The 19,746-nt window shown below is 36.2% G+C and overlaps 4 protein-coding genes across 4 annotated transcripts; 2 read left to right on the forward strand and 2 right to left on the reverse strand.

Annotated features, from left to right (window-relative positions):
• The first annotated feature begins 502 nt into the window (after positions 1 to 502).
• On the forward strand, positions 503 to 3,448 carry LOC110714254 (WRKY transcription factor 22-like). The gene is made up of 3 exons (XM_021892752.1): positions 503 to 1,694; positions 1,806 to 1,916; positions 2,382 to 3,448. The coding sequence occupies exons 1-3, from the start codon at positions 1,066 to 1,068 to the stop codon at positions 2,851 to 2,853; spliced, it is 1,212 nt and encodes a 403-aa protein (XP_021748444.1). The 5' UTR covers positions 503 to 1,065; the 3' UTR covers positions 2,854 to 3,448.
• Positions 3,449 to 4,340: 892 nt separating this feature from the next.
• LOC110714493 (pentatricopeptide repeat-containing protein At5g28460-like) lies at positions 4,341 to 7,317 on the reverse strand. The gene has a single exon (XM_021893021.1). It carries the CDS (start codon positions 7,173 to 7,175, stop codon positions 4,902 to 4,904), a length of 2,274 nt encoding a protein of 757 aa, XP_021748713.1. The 5' UTR covers positions 7,176 to 7,317; the 3' UTR covers positions 4,341 to 4,901.
• Positions 7,318 to 8,434: 1,117 nt separating this feature from the next.
• LOC110714256 (3-methyl-2-oxobutanoate hydroxymethyltransferase 1, mitochondrial-like) lies at positions 8,435 to 13,202 on the reverse strand. Its single transcript, XM_021892754.1, has 5 exons — positions 12,553 to 13,202; positions 11,425 to 11,631; positions 11,195 to 11,341; positions 9,106 to 9,159; positions 8,435 to 9,002 (listed from the first exon to the last, which is right to left on the reverse strand). Exons 1-5 carry the CDS (start codon positions 12,958 to 12,960, stop codon positions 8,760 to 8,762), a joined length of 1,059 nt encoding a protein of 352 aa, XP_021748446.1. The 5' UTR covers positions 12,961 to 13,202; the 3' UTR covers positions 8,435 to 8,759.
• Positions 13,203 to 14,959: 1,757 nt separating this feature from the next.
• On the forward strand, positions 14,960 to 19,674 carry LOC110714277 (proline iminopeptidase-like). Its single transcript, XM_021892780.1, has 10 exons — positions 14,960 to 15,464; positions 16,579 to 16,715; positions 16,815 to 16,988; positions 17,078 to 17,314; positions 17,420 to 17,520; positions 17,638 to 17,710; positions 17,860 to 17,928; positions 18,044 to 18,151; positions 18,781 to 18,906; positions 19,230 to 19,674. Exons 1-10 carry the CDS (start codon positions 15,131 to 15,133, stop codon positions 19,422 to 19,424), a joined length of 1,554 nt encoding a protein of 517 aa, XP_021748472.1. The 5' UTR covers positions 14,960 to 15,130; the 3' UTR covers positions 19,425 to 19,674.
• The last annotated feature ends 72 nt before the right edge of the window (positions 19,675 to 19,746 follow it).

Genomic DNA, 19,746 nt, shown 5'->3' on the forward strand with positions numbered 1-19,746 from the left:
AACATTGAGCCGCGTTTCTCCTTTTTCTTCCCGCAAATCCAGCCCCCCCTTTGACATTTTCTCAAGTCAACCCCACCCCATTACCACCCTGGTTTTTCACGTACTCCACAATACCACTTGTTCATTTTTACTTTTTTTTACTACTGTATTTATATTTATTCCTCCATATTATGTAAATAATCTATATTCTTTTTTCTATGCGACTATCAAGTATTATCACTCCGTATTTATTATGAGTATTCTTTCTTTCTTATAAAAATCGACAATACATCACAAAGTATTGAAAATAAAAATACATAAGTACTTCGTATTTATTATTCTGTCCTTTTATATGATTATCAATATAAATAATACACAAGGGCAACAAAAATAATTTCTTTTTTAAAAAAATTGTCTTCTTGTTACCAGTTATATACTGTACAATTCCCTCAAAAAAAAAAGAATTTATATACTATACAATAATACAATATCTTTAAAAATAAAATAAAAACAATAATACAATAATACTAAATGAGTGTAATGCTAATTTTACAATACAGTGTATGTTTTTAGGACATGAATAGTTTAGTCTAAATGAGAATAATTTTCATTTATTATATACAATATACAACTGCAAATATTCTTGATAAAGATTTTTTTTCCTTTCCATTTTCATAAATCACTTGAATTGAGCTTATGTAAACCGATGATATTGAAAAAAAATCAAAATAAATAGAGAAAAAATGGTAGAAAATTTATACAAGTATAGTAGAATATAAAAATAAAAAAAATATACTCTTCTTAAAAAAAAAATAGAGAATTCAACCCATAAACGTCAAAAATATGCAACTTAAAAAAATAGAGAGCTGAAACTGAAAATGTCCTTTTCTAAAAATTTCATTTATATATATAAATCCCATCCCACTACCCTCCACTCTTTGTAATTATCTTTCTGATTTCTTATCCCCCACCCCTTCCAAAAGTCAGCGCCTTCTCTTGTCTCCATTCTCTCATTCCTTCCTTCTTTATTCTCACTTTCTCTCTCTTCCCCTGTTTTTTTTCCATTTCTCTCTCTTCATTACATCCATGGAAACCCCTCCAGATTGGGATCTACTCGCCGTTGTCAGAAGCTGCTGCTCCACCACCACTACAACCACCACCACCACGGCGGATCTAGAACCTTCTCCACCACTTCCGCCGCCACCCCCGTCGTCGTCGTCTTCGCAATTCATCCCTCTTCCTCAACTACATAACCAGCAGCAGCAACAACAACAACCGGCAAAGCAAGAGCCGTATTTTTCTACATCGCCTTGTTCAACAACGAGTGGGGGTGGTGGTGGAGGAAGTGGTGGTGTTCTTTTTCAATTTTCAAATCCCTTTGAGCCTTGCACCTCAACGACGTCGTTTGAGTTGCAGGATATATGTAAACCGTTGATTTGCACCACTACAACTACTGCAAATAGTTCCGTCACTATTCATAACAATAATAGTTTTCAGTCTCTCTCCTCGGCTTCGTTGGCATCTCCGGTATCTTCGCCTTCTTCAGTCATCACTGGAAGATCTTTTGGAATTGTCGAACAACAACAACAACATCAACATCAACAACAACAAACGCAGCTTCGAGGATTAATTAAGCCTTCTCATGTCATTTTTGGAACTTCTTCACCTTCTATCGCTGGAAATAATGCTTCTCAAACTCAGAGAACTAAGAAAAGGTTGGTTTTATTTGGATTAATTTCTCACGAGAAAAATATGATTTTGAGGAGTACCCATTTAGTAGATTGGTGTCAATTTTAATGGGTTCTGTTTTGATTGTTGTAATACAGGAAGAATTTGATGAAGAAGGTGTGTCATGTTCCAGCAGAAGGTCTTTCCTCTGATATGTGGGCTTGGAGAAAATATGGTCAGAAACCCATCAAAGGCTCTCCATATCCAAGGTGGTTTTTCTTTTTGTTTCTTTCTATATTACTTGATTTTTCCAAAAAAAAAAAAAAGAAAAAAGAAAAAAAAGTCAGTACTCCCCCCCTCGGTTAGCTCGAGTTTTCAACACTTTCCATTTTCATTCGATTAATTTACAAAGTGTTCCGTTAAGCATATGCTAAAGCACCTATAATGATAACATGTTGTGATAAGCTAAAGAATTTGTGTTCAAACTCTTTATTTGCTTTTAAAAGCAAAGCAAATTCCTCAACACACAACTCCAAGAATCTCATCAAATCTCAGCTCATTTCCAAAATTCTTTACTTTTAAAGGTGAAACCAGAAAAGTAGTCCTTGTTCAATGAAACCAACCATTAATAGAAATTCACCTACCAAAAATCATTTTTCTGATTTTCAATTATTTGCTACAATTTTATCTTAATTTTTACTAATGAATTTTATTTCCAAAAATAAATACAACAGGGGATACTACAGATGTAGCAGCTCAAAAGGATGTTTAGCCAGAAAACAAGTAGAGCGCAACAGATCAGACCCTAAAATGTTCATAGTCACCTACACTTCGGAACACAATCATCCTATGCCAACACACAGAAACTCTCTCGCCGGAAGTACCCGTCAAAAACCACTTACTACCACCGGAACACCGCCGGAGCAGCCCACTTGCTCGTCACCCTCCGCCGCAAGTCTCTCTCCTTTGACCGAGAAGTCAGAGTCAAAGACTGAAGGAGATGAATTGATCAAAGAGGAAGAAGATACTAGCGAGATGGCTTTATCTGATTTAATGCTTAATGATGATTTCTATGTGGGATTTGAGCAAATCGACGGTGGCTCAGATGGGAGTGATTGTTTTTCAGATCATTTTTCGCCGTCGTCGTCGGAATTTCCTTGGTTAAGTAATAGTAGTAGTACGGCAGCAGCTGCCGGAGGGAGTTGACTTTTTCCGGTAGACGTTGACTTTTATTAATTTTTTCCGGTGGGAGGAATTCTAGTGGTTGTTGATGATGGTGGGATTGACTTTTGGTTCATTGACATGATGCCTTCCCACTTTAATTCGGTCAACTTTTATTTTATTTTATTTTAAATTTATTATTTTTACTTTATTTGTGCTTTTTTGGAGGGGGGAGGTGGGAAAAATGCTCACTATTTGTCAGAATCTATGTAAGGTCACAATGGCATTGTGGATTTGTAAGGTAGTGGAGATTTAACAGTAATCCAAAAGTTAGAGAGATAAGGAGGAGAGAGAAATTTAGAAAACACTTTTAGTTGGTAGAATCTCTATTCTCAACTAAAGTGGTTTTTTTTTTTTTTTGATTTGTAATGGGAATGGTCTATTGAAAGTTAGCAAGAGAAGAAAGAACCTTGTAGAGGAAAAAAGAGGGATGGGGTTGGGGTGCATATGCTTATAGTTATTCTTTTGTTTTTGTGAAGGAAGGGAAAAAAAAAGGGAAGAGGAATAGTAGTATAGTGGTAGTTATTAGCAATAAAACTCGTAAAGTTAATTATCCGGTATATATACTTCTTTCATTTTACGATGATTGTCTTACTTCTCGTTATGGTGCGTTTATATTTATGATTGACTATGATTATTTATTCGTTCAGTGCTCTTTCAAGAAATGTATTCTTACGCTTTGTCCTCTTCACTTATTCGATTAAATTAGTGTTTGACTCATACAAAACTAGCTCAAAACTTTGCTAGCAGCTTACTAACTTGATTTTTTGCTATCGAATGTTGACTTTTAGAGTTATGTAAACCCATTAAAAGATTGTGAGTCAAGGACATATTATAGAGGATTATTATTTGTGAATGGAGCGAGAATTAAATATAAGTTGCTTTTTAGCTTTGGAGTTCATTGTCAAACGGGTATTTTATTTATTTATTTATTCTACTGTAAATAAATTAATTAGTTTATCAAATGCTTTAAGAGGGATGGTGATAGTTTAATGTAAAAATTGCTAGTTTTGGGACCATCGAATGGAATCTGTGGAAACACATGGTTCACAGCTGTCGGTTCTCAATCTCCAATGACAGTCACCATCTTTTTCCTCTTTAGTTTTGGGGGATAAATTGGTAGGACAACCCTAATTACTGCCTAATTTTAACTGAAAACTCTGCACATTTTTAAAATTTAGTAGGCCTTATTTTTAGAGCAGAGCAGAGACCATTTACAGACATTACAGTACCAATTTTGGTGAATGAAACTATAAACAAGCAGTAACTTTTCAAATACTGCATACCAGTTCTGTAATTCAATAGGGTTTTAATTTCTGAAATTCCCTACCTTCAACTTGATGTGAACATTCCACATTCCTCTTTTGAAACCACCATAGTCTTTTGTCTAGTAGCTTTTAAATATGGAAATTGACTAAGGAGGATCGGAATGGAATGTGCTATATGTAGTCGTAAGGGAAATGAATAACAAGTTTAAAGTAAAATTACATACTCAGTACCATGTAATAAAACCAAACAAAATTCTCTCCATAATACAAGTATTATGTTGAAGAAAGTATTTCAGACTTAGGTTATTGGATTGCAGCACAAAAATAGTCCTTTTCATATAAAATAAAAACCGATACATCTAAATTGTGCTCATTGCAGATAAGGGTTTCCCCTGCTGAATGATTGACAATCAACCCAAAGGAAATGTTGGTATAATCACTCTGTCATCTCAGGAAAACGGGACTTTGAACTCTGGCTTTCAGCTCCCTAAATCAGCTGAGCCTGAAATGCAACTTTCAGTAATTTGTGGGGGGGTTGAACAGGCAGCTAATAGCGACGTTGCAGCATCTTTTTTCTCTGCGTACCATGTACCTTGGCTTCATACAGCTTACTAACACCGTTAATGTAATCCGGAGAGATCTTTTGGTTAGATGTAAATAGAAAAAATTGAAGTTCCACTTGTTTAAAGAGGGACTAGTTAAGCAACTTCCTTTACAAGATGGGAAGTATAACCTCTGATTACCAGAAAACCACTCTTTATGCAGTCACCTGTATCCTTCAACAAACTGTTTAAGTTTATCATCTTCGCCTGCTGCAGGAAGCCACTCAGTGAGTACCTCCATGGTTATATAGTCAGGATGACAAGCCAATTCAGTCATTTTACCCATAAGCTCTAAAGCTTTATCAAGCTTATTCTGGTCTCGTAGGCCTTTGAATAAAGCATTGAAGGTGCTTGAATCTGGGCCCACGCCTTTGGCTATCATGTCCTCAAAAAGAGAGAGTGCTTCCCCCAACTCATTCTTCTGGCAAAGAGCATCTATTAAGACATTGTATACTACAGTGTTGGGAGGAGTCCTGGTGGATGAACTCATTTTCCTAAAAATTTTCATGGCTTCATCAAGCTCTCCTGCCCTGCAACATGCATAGATTAGTGCTCCAAATGTGACAACTGTAGGAGCAATCTTGTTTTCAACCATTTGTATAAGCAGTCTGCGAGCTGGTTTCAGGTCCCCGGTTCTGCTGAAATATGATATCAAAGTATTGTAGGTGATACTATCAGGTTCAAGTCCAACCTCTTTCATTTCCTCCATCAACTGATGAGCTTTATCCAACTTATTCTTTTTGCAAAAGCCGTTGATCATCACATTATAACATCGAATGTCAGGGAGAAATCCAGCACTTTTCATCTCGAATAAAACTGACTCAACATCATCCATAAGCCCTGCTTGGGACAAACCAGAGATCAGGCTATAGTACACAATGGCATCTAATGCACATGTTTGTCTTATTTCTTTGAACAACTCCATTGCTTTATTGATATTATTTACACCACAGAAACCACTAATTAGCGTAGTATAAGTTACTTTGTTTCCTTTTAACCCTTTTCCTTCCATCTGACGGTAGAACTTGAGCGCGTTACCAGCTTTACCATCTCTGCACATACCACCCACTAAAGTATTAATAGTAACAACATTTGGTTGAACTCCTTGCTTCTCCATCTCATCAAACAATTCAAGAGATCTCTCAAGCTCATCAACTTTACAAAATCCATCAATCAGACAATTATAAGTGCTACTTATAGGGGAGCATTTACCTTCTGAGATCATCTTTCTCATCATAGCTAAACCTTCTTCTGTACGACCAGCTTTACATAGCCCGTTGATAAGAGTATTATAGATTATTACATCCGGCTCAATGTGAGCACCTATCTTCCCGCTCCTCATTTTCTCAAACAAATTTATCGCTTCATCAATCTTAAAAGACTTGCAAAGGTGATTGATACTAATCCCAAGAGTCACAACATTAGCACTTATGCCTTTCGCAAGCATATCTTCCAATAATACTTCCATTCTTTTAAATTGGCGGTCTTTTGCCAAACCTGTCAACAAAGCATTATATGGTGCAACTTCAACAGGTCCATCCAATTCCATGAAAGCATACAAAAGCTTCCAAGCCAGGTCAATCTCTCTAGTCCTACAGAGTTCATTAATCCATCGCGTCAACAGAATAGTATCAGGAAACACGCGGTGTCTGCCAAACTTCAACGCTAGCTCCACAAGTTCCTCCCAAGACAACCCCTTTCCATGCTTCCTAGCTTCCAACATCACCGAAAAAACAATCGCAGCAGTGTTTGAATTTGGCGGGAAATTCACATTTGGTTGGAGCATATCGTCGAGCACCTGGAGTGCATCATCAAAACGCCCGTTTCTAAAGAGCTGGTCAATCACCACATTCCGAACATGGGTATTCTTCATCTGGGATTCTAATTCATCATAAATAATCATTAATTCCTCAATTATTCCAACCCGCCCTAAACATTGAATGAAAAGAATAACAGAATTAACCGTCAAAGGAACACCCATCTCTTTGGAAGTGTTAAGAAGGTCGAAGAGCTTCTCTTTCCAACTGGGTTTTCGAGAAGCAAGCTCAAAAACAGCTTGAAATGCAGAAGAAAGCAGATTATCATCTGGGCAAGGAGAATTGGAGCGAAGGTGTTCGACGAAATTGAGGGCTGTTGAAGAATCGCCCAAACGACGAGTGATTTGGAGGATGTGATTGGAGGAGAGGGAATTAGAATCTGAGAAGAGAAGATTAGAAAGCTGTTGGTTTGTCTTCCAGTTTTCATTGTCGTTGGATTTGAGGATTTCGACGATTTGAGTAACGATTGAAGAAGATGATGAAGAGTCTACTTTAGGTGGTTCAGCATTGTAGGGTTTTTCGATGGATGAGTGAAGGAAAGAGGCGTAAATTTGAGGGTTTTGGTGTTTGAGTAATCGAAGGAGTTTAGAGCAGATTGGTGCTCTTGATGCGATGCTCATCTTTCTCTGTTTTTTTCTCTGGGGAAGAAGGAAATAAATTTTGGGGGGAAGTCAAATTTGAAGACACTACATAAAACGGTTTGCTTACACCCACAATGGTTGCTGAGAGGTTGCGGTGCGGTTATGGGCGGGTGTATGGTGTACGCTTGATAACGTGTGCACGATACACACACGATTACGGTAGCTAAGGCCTAAGGGCGATACATAATTACATATTGAGGAATGTTATCGACTTATTTGTTATTCCCCGGTTAAATTATTATATATGAATGTAACTGAGTTGGATTGCACTGTTATCTGTGTATAGAGGAAAATATTTATTGATATTTGTTATGTCAAAGATTAATGTACCAATCATTTCCCACATGTAACGGCACAATGATATAAACTCGGGTGCACTATACTAGAATTGATCTAAAAGAATGATGAGTTCATCCTTGTGGTTGAGAACTTGAGATAGCCAACTGTACGAGTAACATTAAACAACTCAAGCCATAATTGCTACCTTAACAAAGGAGATAGGTTGATATAGGTGTGAACTTTGTTGGAGATTGGAATTATTTCTTTTATACAAATCAGAGAAAAGTTCCTAATAGAAGCTCCTAATAGAAGCAGATAAAATAAATCATTAAGACATTCATTTTGATTTTTGACTTTGAAGATCATAAAAATTAATTAAAGGATACATCATACAAAACCATATTATTATTGGACATGATAATTGTCAATTCTAAGACTCTGTAGATATCATTGTGCCAACAGTAGCAATGTCAAAATCACACACGACCCTTGTCAAATGTTGTCACAGCAAAGGTCAAAAGTCATGTCCATGACACTTTTTTCTGGAGGAATCTCAAAATTTGATTAAAGTTGAAGTGGAATTTCTCAAAGTGCCAAATAGCTTCAAGGTCGCCCATGATTGCACTGTCCTGTGTTATTATTAGCAAGTCATTCTCATCAGATTCTTTAGAGATTACAGGAAACTTTCAAATAAACATTCAAATAGTAAAATAAACTTGTAAGTCAATGTATTTCAATCATCAATATTGAGTTAGCCTACCTTTAAATGATACTCCGTAATGTACCGGAGCTTAGACCTCATCTTACGGAGAGAACCTGCGGATATTACATGTAGAAAAAAAAAAAAAAAAAAAAAATTAAGAAACTTCTGATTGGCTGATTTAATGCTTCGAATATATTCATACAGGGAATGAGCCTATTTAGAAGACTGAAATGGAGTCGAATACAAAATAAGAATCTCCGTGATCAAATCAAATCTCTTATTCTCATAAGGTTTCTACAGCCGAACTACAGTTTCTGTTATGCCTCTTAGCAAAATTACAGCACCAAACGACTTACAGACTTACAAGCTGAAAGAAAACACTATCCTCTGTTTCTGGCAGGGTGCTTCAGTGTCATAGCTGAAACTGATACAACATGCTCACTTTTACTAGCACTCTACTGATATAACATCCAAATTATACTATCAACAGAAATCAGTGGAGACTGGAGACCTCTTGTCAATATGAGGAGCCATTTTTTTTTGTTTTGGATTGTCGAATACGTTTTGTTAGTCGTAGCAATCTATGAGGTGATTTTGTTTTTCTCCATCTTTTCAACAGCTTCGGCTGCAGCAGAGGCAGCTTTATCCAATCCCATCTGTTTAAGCTCATCCAAGAAGCCACCAACTTCTGAAGCACTGATTTTATATGGGCTGTGGTCAGGTCCAGGGAATGAACCACTTGTCACTTCATCCTTGTACTCCACAAGGGCTTTGTTGATCACATCTCCAACGTGTGCATATTGCTTGCAGAATTTAGGAGTAACCTGCAATTATTCATTGAAAAAAAAATGGCAATAAACCATCTATTCTACTTCTATTTCATTTTAGGGGTGGCGGTGGCAGAATGTTCGAGTAGCACAATCTAACCTTTGCATGGTGAGGGTGTTGCAGCATTCCCAGGAGATCATGATACACTAATACCTGAAATTTAAGAAGCATTTGGTAAAAGAGATCATATATGATTGGATGCATTTTGCATATTTCATGGAGTTAGTCTACAATAAAATTAATGAAATCTCATTCAGTCTTTTTTTTTTCCTTTCTTTCTTTGAATGACAGACAGGGCAAATAGTTTAGAGGGCAGGGGTGGTGAAGAGGAGAGTCAATGCCACAGTTCCTTTTTTTAGTCGAATCTCAGAAATGACATCTAAGATTGAAATAAATTTCCTTCTTACAGAATCATTTTAGCTTTTTAATGATTGAGCATGACAATATTAGGATAACATCAAGTGAATCAATTGAACTTGAAAAAAATCCTGGTGTAAAAACAAGAGCATAGGCAATTGAGTAAGTTTTATCTGAATTTAGTCTGAAAACGGTAAATTTTATGGGACCACAGAAAGAGTGCATCATACTAAACAAACTTGGCAGCAGAATTCTGCATCTTTATGATGAAATTGTTTGAAGCATGGGGAGAATGAAGAAGGAAAACAGCATTCTGCATTATAGAATGGTAGGCTTCCTACAAGTAGCGAAGAATTGATTGTATAGTTTTCTAATTTTTGATGCAAATCAGAGGGACCATAATTATTATAAGGCCATCCATAAGTCCACATCAGTGCTTTAAGAGGAAACACTTAACTTTGCAGTCTGCAAGAGAGGTCAAGCAACTGAGCCGATTTATTAAGCTAATAAAAGAGGTGCATGAAATCACATAAATTAGTTTCCTATCTTTATTTCTCTCAATTTCTATAATTAATTCTCCTTGAAATAACTTCTTTATCTTAATTTCCAAGTTGAAGAGGAATGTTTGGGTAGCCTTTCATGTGAGAAAGGTCAGAATGGAATTTAAAGCATTTAGAATAAGAGTTTCATTGAATAACTGGTATGTTTCTATAAAACAAAAAATAAAAAGAACCTAGTCATCTGCATGCAGCAAGGAATTCAATTGAAGAGCAGGTAGTGTTCAAATTAAGCATTAGAAAGGCAAACAATCCAAGAATTTTATTGACATGGCAACTTCTTCTTTTTCATTTCTGTTCTTTGGTAATTTGGGGGGGGGGGGGGGGAGGAATTACAGGATGATGAGGATTTTGCTGAAGCGGAGTAGAGGCACTTGCAGTGCTTAAGGCCTAGTGCCCTACTTTTAGGTGCCAAATTCAGTCGAAGTAATTTATAGAGGCTTTGATATTTTAAACAAATGTCATGAATCTCTCATTCAATTTATAAGTAAGGTAATAATGATGCATGCTGGGAAAATCAGTTAATTACAATTGTGAAAAAAAAAGGGCAACCTAAGATCACAACAGTAGAAATTTTGCTGAAATTTCCATGTTTTCAATAATTAAGGTTAGTCCCGTACAAGTCAAAAAAGGATTTTTCAGTAATCTTACACAAGAAAAAAAAAAAAAAAACTATACTATAACATGAATGACCACCTTTCTAATCATGACATATTGACATGTGTGCTTGACTCCACCTAGGTTCGAGCACAGGCTTCTTATCTTATGACAGCACTTCAAGAACCCTAATACCTTGATGCACCTTGCACATACACACCAGGTCACCAGGAAACCCATTGCCTCAGGCCCTCAGTGCAGGCTCATGCCTTCTTAAACAGTGGGTCAGTAAACGAGTCTGGTTTGAATTCAAGGGGAGGAAAGGAGCATAAAGTCAACAAAAAAGGGGTACACTACTATTCTTTAGTATTGAAGGGACACTGCAGATGAATTAAGAGAGTTGAGGGATGAAAAGAGTTATGTGCAGTGTGGAAGACAAACTAACTGGAAAGAACCATAGGTCAACTAAAACCAGGCTTGTAATTAGCACAAGAGTGTAAATTTTATGGTAATAGTAGGCAATGGCATGTGAAAAGATGTCCAGTAACAAATGAATGTATATTCAAAATTTACTAAGCAAAAAGCAAGATGATGAACTCTAAAATTCTTCAAACTAAAACACAAATGCATAACGATAAAATGTCAACTCATTGACCTTTCAATAATAAGAAACAAACCTGCCCACTGCAAAATGGTCCAGCTCCAATACCGATAGTAGGAATTCCTAAAATGGATGTTGCTGCTGCAGCCACTGGTGCAGGAACACATTCCAAAACAACAGCAAAACACCCAGCTTCTTGCAAAGCAAGTGCAGTCTCTACAACCTTCACAGTACCACATTCAGCGCTAACATATATCAAGTGTATGGTCACATGGGGTGAGGACTGAGGAGTCTATCAGAAAATACCTTAACAGCACTGGAAATGTTTCTCCCCTGAGGCCTAAATCCTCCAAGAACACTAATGGCCTGCGGTGTCAATCCTACATGCCCAATCACTGCAATTCCAGCTTCAACAATAGCTTTTGCTGCTGTAATTCTAGAAGGTGATGCTCCCTCCAATTTTATTGCATCCATTCCTCCCTCTTTCAAAATTCTGACAGCTGAATCAACTGCCTGTTTTAATTTTACAATGCCATATCATGAACCATCACACTAATACATTCACAAACATAATACTTGTATCAATTAAGGCATCTTATTACAATGAGTATATACTCTCTCTAAACTATATTGAGCTATTGATTATACACTTGTACACCAATGAGATAAATCAGTTTATACCCTCTAAAGCTTATAGGCATTTCGTTTCTTAGAGATTATTCTATGCCTCGCTGTAAAGAGATCCCAAGCCAACTACATGAGCTATAAGGAATTGGGATTATTGGACCACTCGGAAATAGGGGTATGCAAGCTTTGGATTTTTTCAAAAGCACGATGAAAAACCATTTGCTGAAGAGAGCAGTAATCTTCCTTTCCAGGGGCCAATACTCAGCATAACAATCAAATACACTCACCTTAGGGCTTACACTTTGGATTATGATACAATAAAGCACTTGCAGAACAAATGTCTAATCTAATCTAACATACTTCAGCCCCATTTTCCCAAATGTCTAATCTAATCTAATACATTCTTAATTCTTCACCAGTTAAAACTTTTTTTTTTCTTTGATTAACCACCACTTTATCCTCTTGTGCTTTTAGCCACCAGGTCAAATATTAGAAACAAGGAAATTAAATAAACTTGATTGCACTTAACTAAACAACAACATGATTATTAATTTTATTACAGTATTTTATATTACATAAATTATCCAATTGCAATAAACATTCCTGCTTATCCAACAAGAACAACCCCACTTAATCAAGACCACCTTAATTATCATCTAATTATTACATCAATTATACAATACAATTGTAGATTCCTTTCCCTACTTTAATCAACAAGAACAACCCATCAAGCAAAAAACCAAAAAACAATGACCCAATTCACAATTCATCCTTAAAACATCAAAAAACATAATTTTTTATTTATACCTGCTGAGAGCTGGACTCATAAGTACCAAAAGGGAGGTCCCCAACAAGAAGGGGTCGATTAGCACCACGCGCCACCGCACGACAATGAACAAGCATTTCATCAAGAGTAATCGGCAAAGTAGTATCATACCCGTGAACGACCATGGCGGCGGAGTCTCCGACGAGGCAAATGTCAATTCCGGCGGTGTCGAGGTGTACGGCAGAAGGGTAATCGTAGGCGGTCACCATTGTTATGGGAATTCCCTTCTTGTGTTTCTGCTTAAGGTGAGCTAATGTTACCCTTTGTTCTGTATTTTGGGGTTTTGGACCGCCGTATACGGTGTTTTCCGGGATGTTGCTCATGCTGCGGAGGGTGAAGCGGTGGCGGAGGACGGTGGCGTGTCTTAGGAGATTGCTGAAGACCGCCATTGAAAAGGACAAGGAAGGGTGGAAGAGAGTAGTGCACTGGTGCGTGCTTGGATCGTGATGGGGTTGTTGGCCTACCAAAGTGCTAAGTCAATAATATTCTTCGTTATTTTTTGCTCTTAAAGAAAAAAAAAAAAAAAATCATTCTTTTGAAACAGAAACTATGTTATGATTCTTCCCCCTGCAAAAAAAAAAAAAAAAAAAAAAAAAAAGGGGTTATAAATCTTATGATTGTTAGTTTCTCTGTCTCTTGGTGTTACAAATAATTATTTTTCTATACAATATTATCGGAGTTTCAATGCGTCTAAACTTGTGAATAACATGAATCAACTATGTGTTGGATGATGATTGAACATATCCTTTTCTTTTAAAAAAATGTAGATTAAGAGATGGAGTTTTGATTGTCTCTAGTTTTTAGTTGCACATATTAATTTGATTTTACCATTCCAACTTACTTAGGGCCTATTCTCATTGACTGAACTAAACTGAAATGAAATGAATATTTTATAAGAGAAGGAAATTAGGAGCTGAACTGAATTGAACTGAACTGAACTGAACTGAACTGAGCTGAACTGAATTGAACTCAATTGAATTTCAACGTATGAGAACAGACCCTTAATTTATCTCAATTTAAAGGTCACATTCTATTTTCTAATCATATACAATGCACTAGTAACATAGCTACCTCAAGTCTTCACCTTTGTCACTTAACAATAATCCTAAAATTTATTTAGCCTTCAACTTGATGCCCAAACCAAGAAGCTATCTATATGGCTATGACTTTACCCTATGATGCTTTACATAGTTGCATCAAATGCATTATTTATAATTTTCAAAGCACCTTTTACATCTTCGAAATTAATATTGAGGTCTTAGGTGTTATTCGAGAAACAAACAATTTTTAAATTGTTAAATATGTTCAAGTTGTACCGAAAAATACTTTTCAATATCTTGTTGGTAACATTAAAAAGAAAATATCTTAATTTCATTGTTGACTTCCCTAAAGCAAGCAATCTAGAAGTTCTTGTTTAAGTTGGTAAGTGAATTGTCAAATTTGGATATCCACTTCGTCTAGAAAACCACTTGTATTTACAATAAGATTTTTTTTTCAACCTTCAATTATTTAAAACCATTAATAAATAAACTCAATTACCACGAGTGATAAAGCTATTGAAAAATTTAATATTACATCACAAGAGACTAATTTAGCATTGCATAAGACTTTGTAGTTGACACGTAACATTTTAATTCTTTATAGTATTTCTTGTTAACACCATAGAATGTCACCTAACCAATTACATTACATAAATAATCTAATTTGGTTATTTGGTAAATAGAGTTTTGACCAAAAAAAAAAAAAAAAAAGAAAAGAAGAGCTTATTTGACCAATGAGAGGTTGACTACATAAATCCTTTAATTTGGTTGTTTGGTAAAAGAACTTTTAAAATGAGCTAATTGAGGCAAATCGTTTAATTTGTTAAAAAAGAAAGAAGAAAGAGCTATTTAGATTAGTTGATTGAGTTATGGATGTAAAATGACACTATTATTGTAAAAAGTTACTCTAATATACATTCTTGCCCTCTAACTTTTTCTTACCCTAGTTAAGTAAAAAAAAATTGTCAATGTCTAATCTTGTCATTTTATGTGTTCATCTAACAAACAACTACATAAGCTAATTTTAACAAACAAGTAAACAACTCTCATCTCTTACCAATCTAGTAGTAAAAAATAACTAGTACAACCAGCTAATATAATCAACTAACCAATAATTACTAAACAAAGCCTTTTTGATCCGAGATTTTGAGCATCATTCCTTTAATGCCTAAATGAACAAGGCCTTGTTGATCTAAGATTTTGAGCATCATTCCTTTAATGCCTAAACGAATAAGTTCTTGTTTTTTTTGAGCTTATAGACAGTAGAATAGGTGTCAGCAGATCAGATTGAGTCAGCTAAACAAAGCAGACTTTAACAAAGTATAACATCTCTAAAGAACACTAGAATAGGTGCCGCCCTCTCGTGTCATGGGTCAATAATCAAAACAAAGTAGTAAAGTAATAATGCTAAAAACAGAAAGGTTGAAGTGGTTAGCTTGAAAGCATGGAAGTATTTGACAAATATTATGAACCAATCACACACATTAAAAAAACTGCCTTTCTTTCGGCGTGACGAATAATGTGGTCAACACGAATACCATCCACCTTCACTACTTGTAGTTTGTTGACACCTCCATTTCTACTTCTTTATCGCTTCACTTCATCATCTTCTTCAACAACTGCTCCATTCACTTTACGCATTCTCTCTCCTCGCCGCCGTAGATTTGCGACTTTCTCCGCCGCCATGACATCCGCCAACAGCTATTCTCCGGCAGACCATGTCGCCGGAAACTGGATCTCGGTCCCGGAACTCCGACTTCGTGATCATTATTTCACTGTCCCTCTTGATTACTCTCGCGTATCTGATTCATCTTGCCCTAAAATCACCGTTTTTGCTCGCGAACTTGTTGCCGGTACTTTTTAATTCAATCTATTTCATCAATTTTACATATTCATCATTGCATTGTCGAATTTGATTGCGAATTTATCATATCCTAATCAATTGCCGTTATTTTGAACAAATTTGTATTATATGAAAAATTGGTCTTGCTTTTGATGGAAAGAGTTTTGATAAAGTGAAAAAGGGCGTGGAAAGGGGATGAACTTTAAGATTTATTCTAATATTGTTTTTTCTGGGTGTGTAAATTGTGTATGTGAGTGTGGTTGCCTACTTGCCTGGTTGGATTCCACTAACAGTCTAATTTGTTGGATTATATGCTAGTTGATTATCGTAATTAGCTTTTGATTTCACTCAAGAATCTAGATTGTACGAGGGAATTTTGATAATTCGTTTTGGTGGTGGGGTAGTACTTAATACTTACCATTACAATTGTTTATAAAAAAGACATTCGATTGATTGACTACAAGTGTGTTTATATCCTTTGCTTTACTAAATAGTACTTTGTAGAAAGAATATTGACTTAAAACAACTAGGAAAATGATGCCCTGCACTCTATATCTTTGGTACCACTGCCCACTACCACAGGTCTGTGTCAATGTGTTTATGGTGCACGTGGCCGATACCCGGCATGTAATGTGTGCACACTGATCACAACCTCTCATACGATCAACTATTGCATGTGTGCATGTTTCGAGTTGAAGCTACATGGTGGTGTATTAAAGCCCTGTTCTTTTTATATCGAAAAAGAAGTTTCAAGTCGAGTGGAGTGTATATTTAATTTAAGGGTTTATGAGTTTAGATAATTTGTCTATAGGAATAAGGGCTTACTATTTGAGATGAGTGATGTTAAATTAAGCACGCAACTATACAGATTGGAGTTCCATACTTTTGGCATGTTCACTCATTTGATCCTTCTTAGAACAGGAAAACTATTAAAGGGATTATAACTTATAAGTATACAAAGTGAAACTAACGAACTTTGGCAAAGTCAATACTCTTTTTATTCTGTCTGGCTCTTTGAATAATGTGATATGTATTGCTTGGTTATGGCTGTTAATGCATTAATAGCTTTATTGTCTTTTGCCAATTTGAGGTTCACAATTACATATTTCTCCTATTTCTCTCAGCTGGTAAGGAGGATCAACCACTGCCATATCTTCTATATCTGCAAGGTGGACCTGGCTTTGAGTCTCCACGTCCTACAGAATCGAATGGTTGGATTGGTAAAGCATGTGAAGGCTATCGTGTTGTGTTGTTGGATCAGGCATGATTTATTGGAAGTTTCATTTGCAAATCCCGTTTTTATGATTAGGTTATGGTTCTTAGCTTCTTCTTGGAGTTACCTAATGCAGTATTTATACAGCGTGGAACAGGCTTGTCAACTCCTTTAACCACATCTTCTATGCGGCAAATGAAATCTGCAGAAGATCTGGCTGAATACTTGAAACACTTCCGTGCAGACAATATTGTAAATGATGCTGAATTCATTAGAAAACGCATTGTTCCTGAAGCTGGCCCTTGGACTATCTTGGGACAGGTATAAGTTGATTTTAGTGCTTATCTCTTGATTTTTTTGCATTTATAGCTTGTGCTGTTACATATCTAAGTTTTCCCTTTGTTTTCTAGAGCTACGGTGGTTTTTGTGCTGTTACATATCTAAGTTTTGCCCCTCAAGGGTTAAAGCAAGTCCTTGTAACAGGCGGAATTCCTCCTGTCGCAGATGGTTGTACTGCAGATGCCGTGTATCATGCATGCTTTGAAAAGATTTCACGCCAAACAGAGAAATACTATGAAAGATTTCCTCAGGATGTTGAAGTTGTTCAAGATATTGTTAAATTCTTGGCAAATTTTGAAGGAGGCGGGGTGCGACATTCTACAACATTTGAGTTTACTTTTCAATTTTTGAATTGCTTTTGTTGAAAACTTAAATTTGCGTTATTGTATCTTTTCTTGTCTCCTTGAATGAAGGTGCCTCTACCATCTGGTGGATTGTTAACCCCAAGGGGACTTCAAACTCTTGGTCTTTCTGGTCTAGGGGCTAGTGCTGGGTTTGAGAGGTTGCATTACATGTAAGTAGTTAGTCAACATCTCGCTTTACTTAATGTGAGATTAAAGAATTACTCTTTTAGTCATTCTATCTCTTCCTTTCTTTTTACCTTTTCCTTCTTATCCTTTGTTCTCCATAGGCTTGAGAGAGCCTGGGATCCTGTTATAATTCCAGGTGCACAAAAGCAACTCAGTTACTACTTTTTGAATGCCGTAAGTAATTCAATATACAAGGTTTTTTTTTTTTTTTTTTTTTTTTGTTACAACGACTTACATTTCTTGAGTAAATAAAAATAAATAAAAACAACAACAACAACAACTTGGTATGACAATTGATGGCTTGAAACTTTTCTGGATGGCAGTTTGATAATTGGGGGGCTTTCAGTACGAACCCGCTATATGTGATACTTCATGAGTTGATTTACTGCCAAGTAAGTTTAGTCTCTCTCTTTTTTTTTCCTTCATGTTTTAGGGCAGATGAACTTGCTGCTGTTTGTCTAGCAAAGTTTTCCATGTAAATAATGGTAAGTTATTTTAAATCTGCAGGGTGCTCCATCACAGTGGGCTGCTCATAGAGTAAGGGAGGCCAATGGAAGCAAGTTTGACGCAATCAGGGCAGCAAAAGAAGGGCGTCCTGTATACTTCACAGGAGAGGTATCTTTCCTTGATATTGTTTTCTTAGTATCATCTAGTTTTTTTTTTTTCATTGGTGTAATGGGCTAAATTCTCGCTTATGCTGTTTGAACTTTGTTTTCAAGTGTCAAACCCTCCTATTCTAGAACCCTCTTTTACTTCTCCTTTGGGTCAGCGAGTCTCTTCCTATGAAGTTCTTGTTAAATTTACAATATGGTAAATTCTAGCATGAGAGCTTTTTAATTATGCCTTGAGAAGAAATTCTATCCATTTCTTTATAAAAGTTGCCCCATAATACCCAAGTTAATTATAAAGCTCATCTTGTAACCCTTGCCTTGCCTTACAACCTTCTCACACAGAAGTTACTCATACAATAATTCTGAGTGAAGTCAGTGAATTTTGCTGCATCGAGAGTTAAACTGCAAAAAGTCTGTAACTAAGTTTTATTTGGTTACGTGCGGCCAAAGAATACTTGCTTTCCTTAGTAAAGGATTTGCTTTCTTTGTTGGTCCATTGACAATAGAAATAATTTAACGACTGATCTACAATCTGTGTTTTTCATTGTGTTTCTTGCATTTTGGAATCTGCAGTACGCAGCAGGGAACGTCTGCTCATTTAATCTAATCTGACTTGACACTCTTCTTGTATAGATGGTATTCCCATGGATGTTTGATGAAATTTCTGCCTTGAAACATCTCAAGGAGGTTGCCCACATACTTTCAGAGAATAAAGATTGGCCTCCATTATACGATGTAGCAGCACTGGAGAACAACAAGGTCTGTTTCCTGCCTTGTACATGTGATTGGATCCTGAATGTTTCTTTTTCTCCCTGGATTCTTAGCCTTCCTTGGTGATATGTATTGCTGATGTTTTAATGGCAGAATACCAGGATTCATAATTTGGGGCTTGTTTCTTTGCTTAAACTGCAGATATTTTCGATTTTTTTTTTTTTTTTTTTTTTTTTGTTTTTGTTTTTTTTTTGTGTCGCTACTTGCTAGTTTCATGTGAATACATGTTTCTGTCATGTTGTACTCCCTCGGGTTCAGATAATGCTGCGCCTTTTCATCTAACATTGCATATTGCATGACAATGATTATAGGTTCCTGTAGCAGCTGCGCTCTACTATGAGGACATGTTTGTGAACTTCAATCTGGCCATGAAAACTGCTGAACATATTTCCGGAATTAGGCTGTGGATAACTAATGAATACATGCATTCTGGTTTACGGGACGGTGGAAGTCATGTCTTTGATCATCTGATGGAGATGTTGAATGGGAAGAGGCCCTTGTTCTAAATATTTTCCAGCCTTAAGATATGTCTTTACCTAATAAATCCTGCTAGCTTTTTTTCTTTCTATTATCAATATACAGATTGGCGGATTGTAACATGTTTCATCGAGTTCATAAGCGCAGGACCATGATAGAGTGGTCTTGCTAGTAGAGAGAGGGTTAGGTCTGAATTTTGATGATTTTCTTAGAATGTAATAATATTAGTTTATGATACTCAGAAATAAGAATAACAGCATGACATGTTTTTTTACAAAATCTAGTCGAAATTGTTTTTGTGTAAAATTTACCCGACTCTACCTTTCTGTCGGCCCAGCAGAGTGCTTTCGC

This window comes from Chenopodium quinoa, unplaced genomic scaffold, assembly GCF_001683475.1.
Source record: "Chenopodium quinoa cultivar QQ74 unplaced genomic scaffold, ASM168347v1, whole genome shotgun sequence".
In the NCBI taxonomy this organism is placed as follows: domain Eukaryota; kingdom Viridiplantae; phylum Streptophyta; class Magnoliopsida; order Caryophyllales; family Amaranthaceae; genus Chenopodium; species Chenopodium quinoa.

What these genes read in the sequence shown, in the direction of transcription:
- LOC110714277 (XM_021892780.1), top strand. Translation starts at nt 15,131, where the DNA reads ATGTGGTCAACACGAATACCATCCACCTTCACTACTTGTAGTTTGTTG. An exon ending in CTTGGACTATCTTGGGACAG is followed by an intron (nt 16,989 to 17,077) that starts GTATAAGTTGAT and finishes TTTGTTTTCTAG; the next exon opens with AGCTACGGTGGTTTTTGTGC. An exon ending in CAAATTTTGAAGGAGGCGGG is followed by an intron (nt 17,315 to 17,419) that starts GTGCGACATTCT and finishes CCTTGAATGAAG; the next exon opens with GTGCCTCTACCATCTGGTGG.
- LOC110714493 (XM_021893021.1), bottom strand. Translation starts at nt 7,175, where the DNA reads ATGAGCATCGCATCAAGAGCACCAATCTGCTCTAAACTCCTTCGATTA.
- LOC110714254 (XM_021892752.1), top strand. Translation starts at nt 1,066, where the DNA reads ATGGAAACCCCTCCAGATTGGGATCTACTCGCCGTTGTCAGAAGCTGC. An exon ending in ACTCAGAGAACTAAGAAAAG is followed by an intron (nt 1,695 to 1,805) that starts GTTGGTTTTATT and finishes GTTGTAATACAG; the next exon opens with GAAGAATTTGATGAAGAAGG. An exon ending in AAAGGCTCTCCATATCCAAG is followed by an intron (nt 1,917 to 2,381) that starts GTGGTTTTTCTT and finishes TAAATACAACAG; the next exon opens with GGGATACTACAGATGTAGCA.
- LOC110714256 (XM_021892754.1), bottom strand. Translation starts at nt 12,960, where the DNA reads ATGGCGGTCTTCAGCAATCTCCTAAGACACGCCACCGTCCTCCGCCAC. An exon ending in ATGAGTCCAGCTCTCAGCAG is followed by an intron (nt 11,632 to 12,552) that starts GTATAAATAAAA and finishes AAATTAAAACAG; the next exon opens with GCAGTTGATTCAGCTGTCAG. An exon ending in GACCATTTTGCAGTGGGCAG is followed by an intron (nt 9,160 to 11,194) that starts GTTTGTTTCTTA and finishes CTTAAATTTCAG; the next exon opens with GTATTAGTGTATCATGATCT.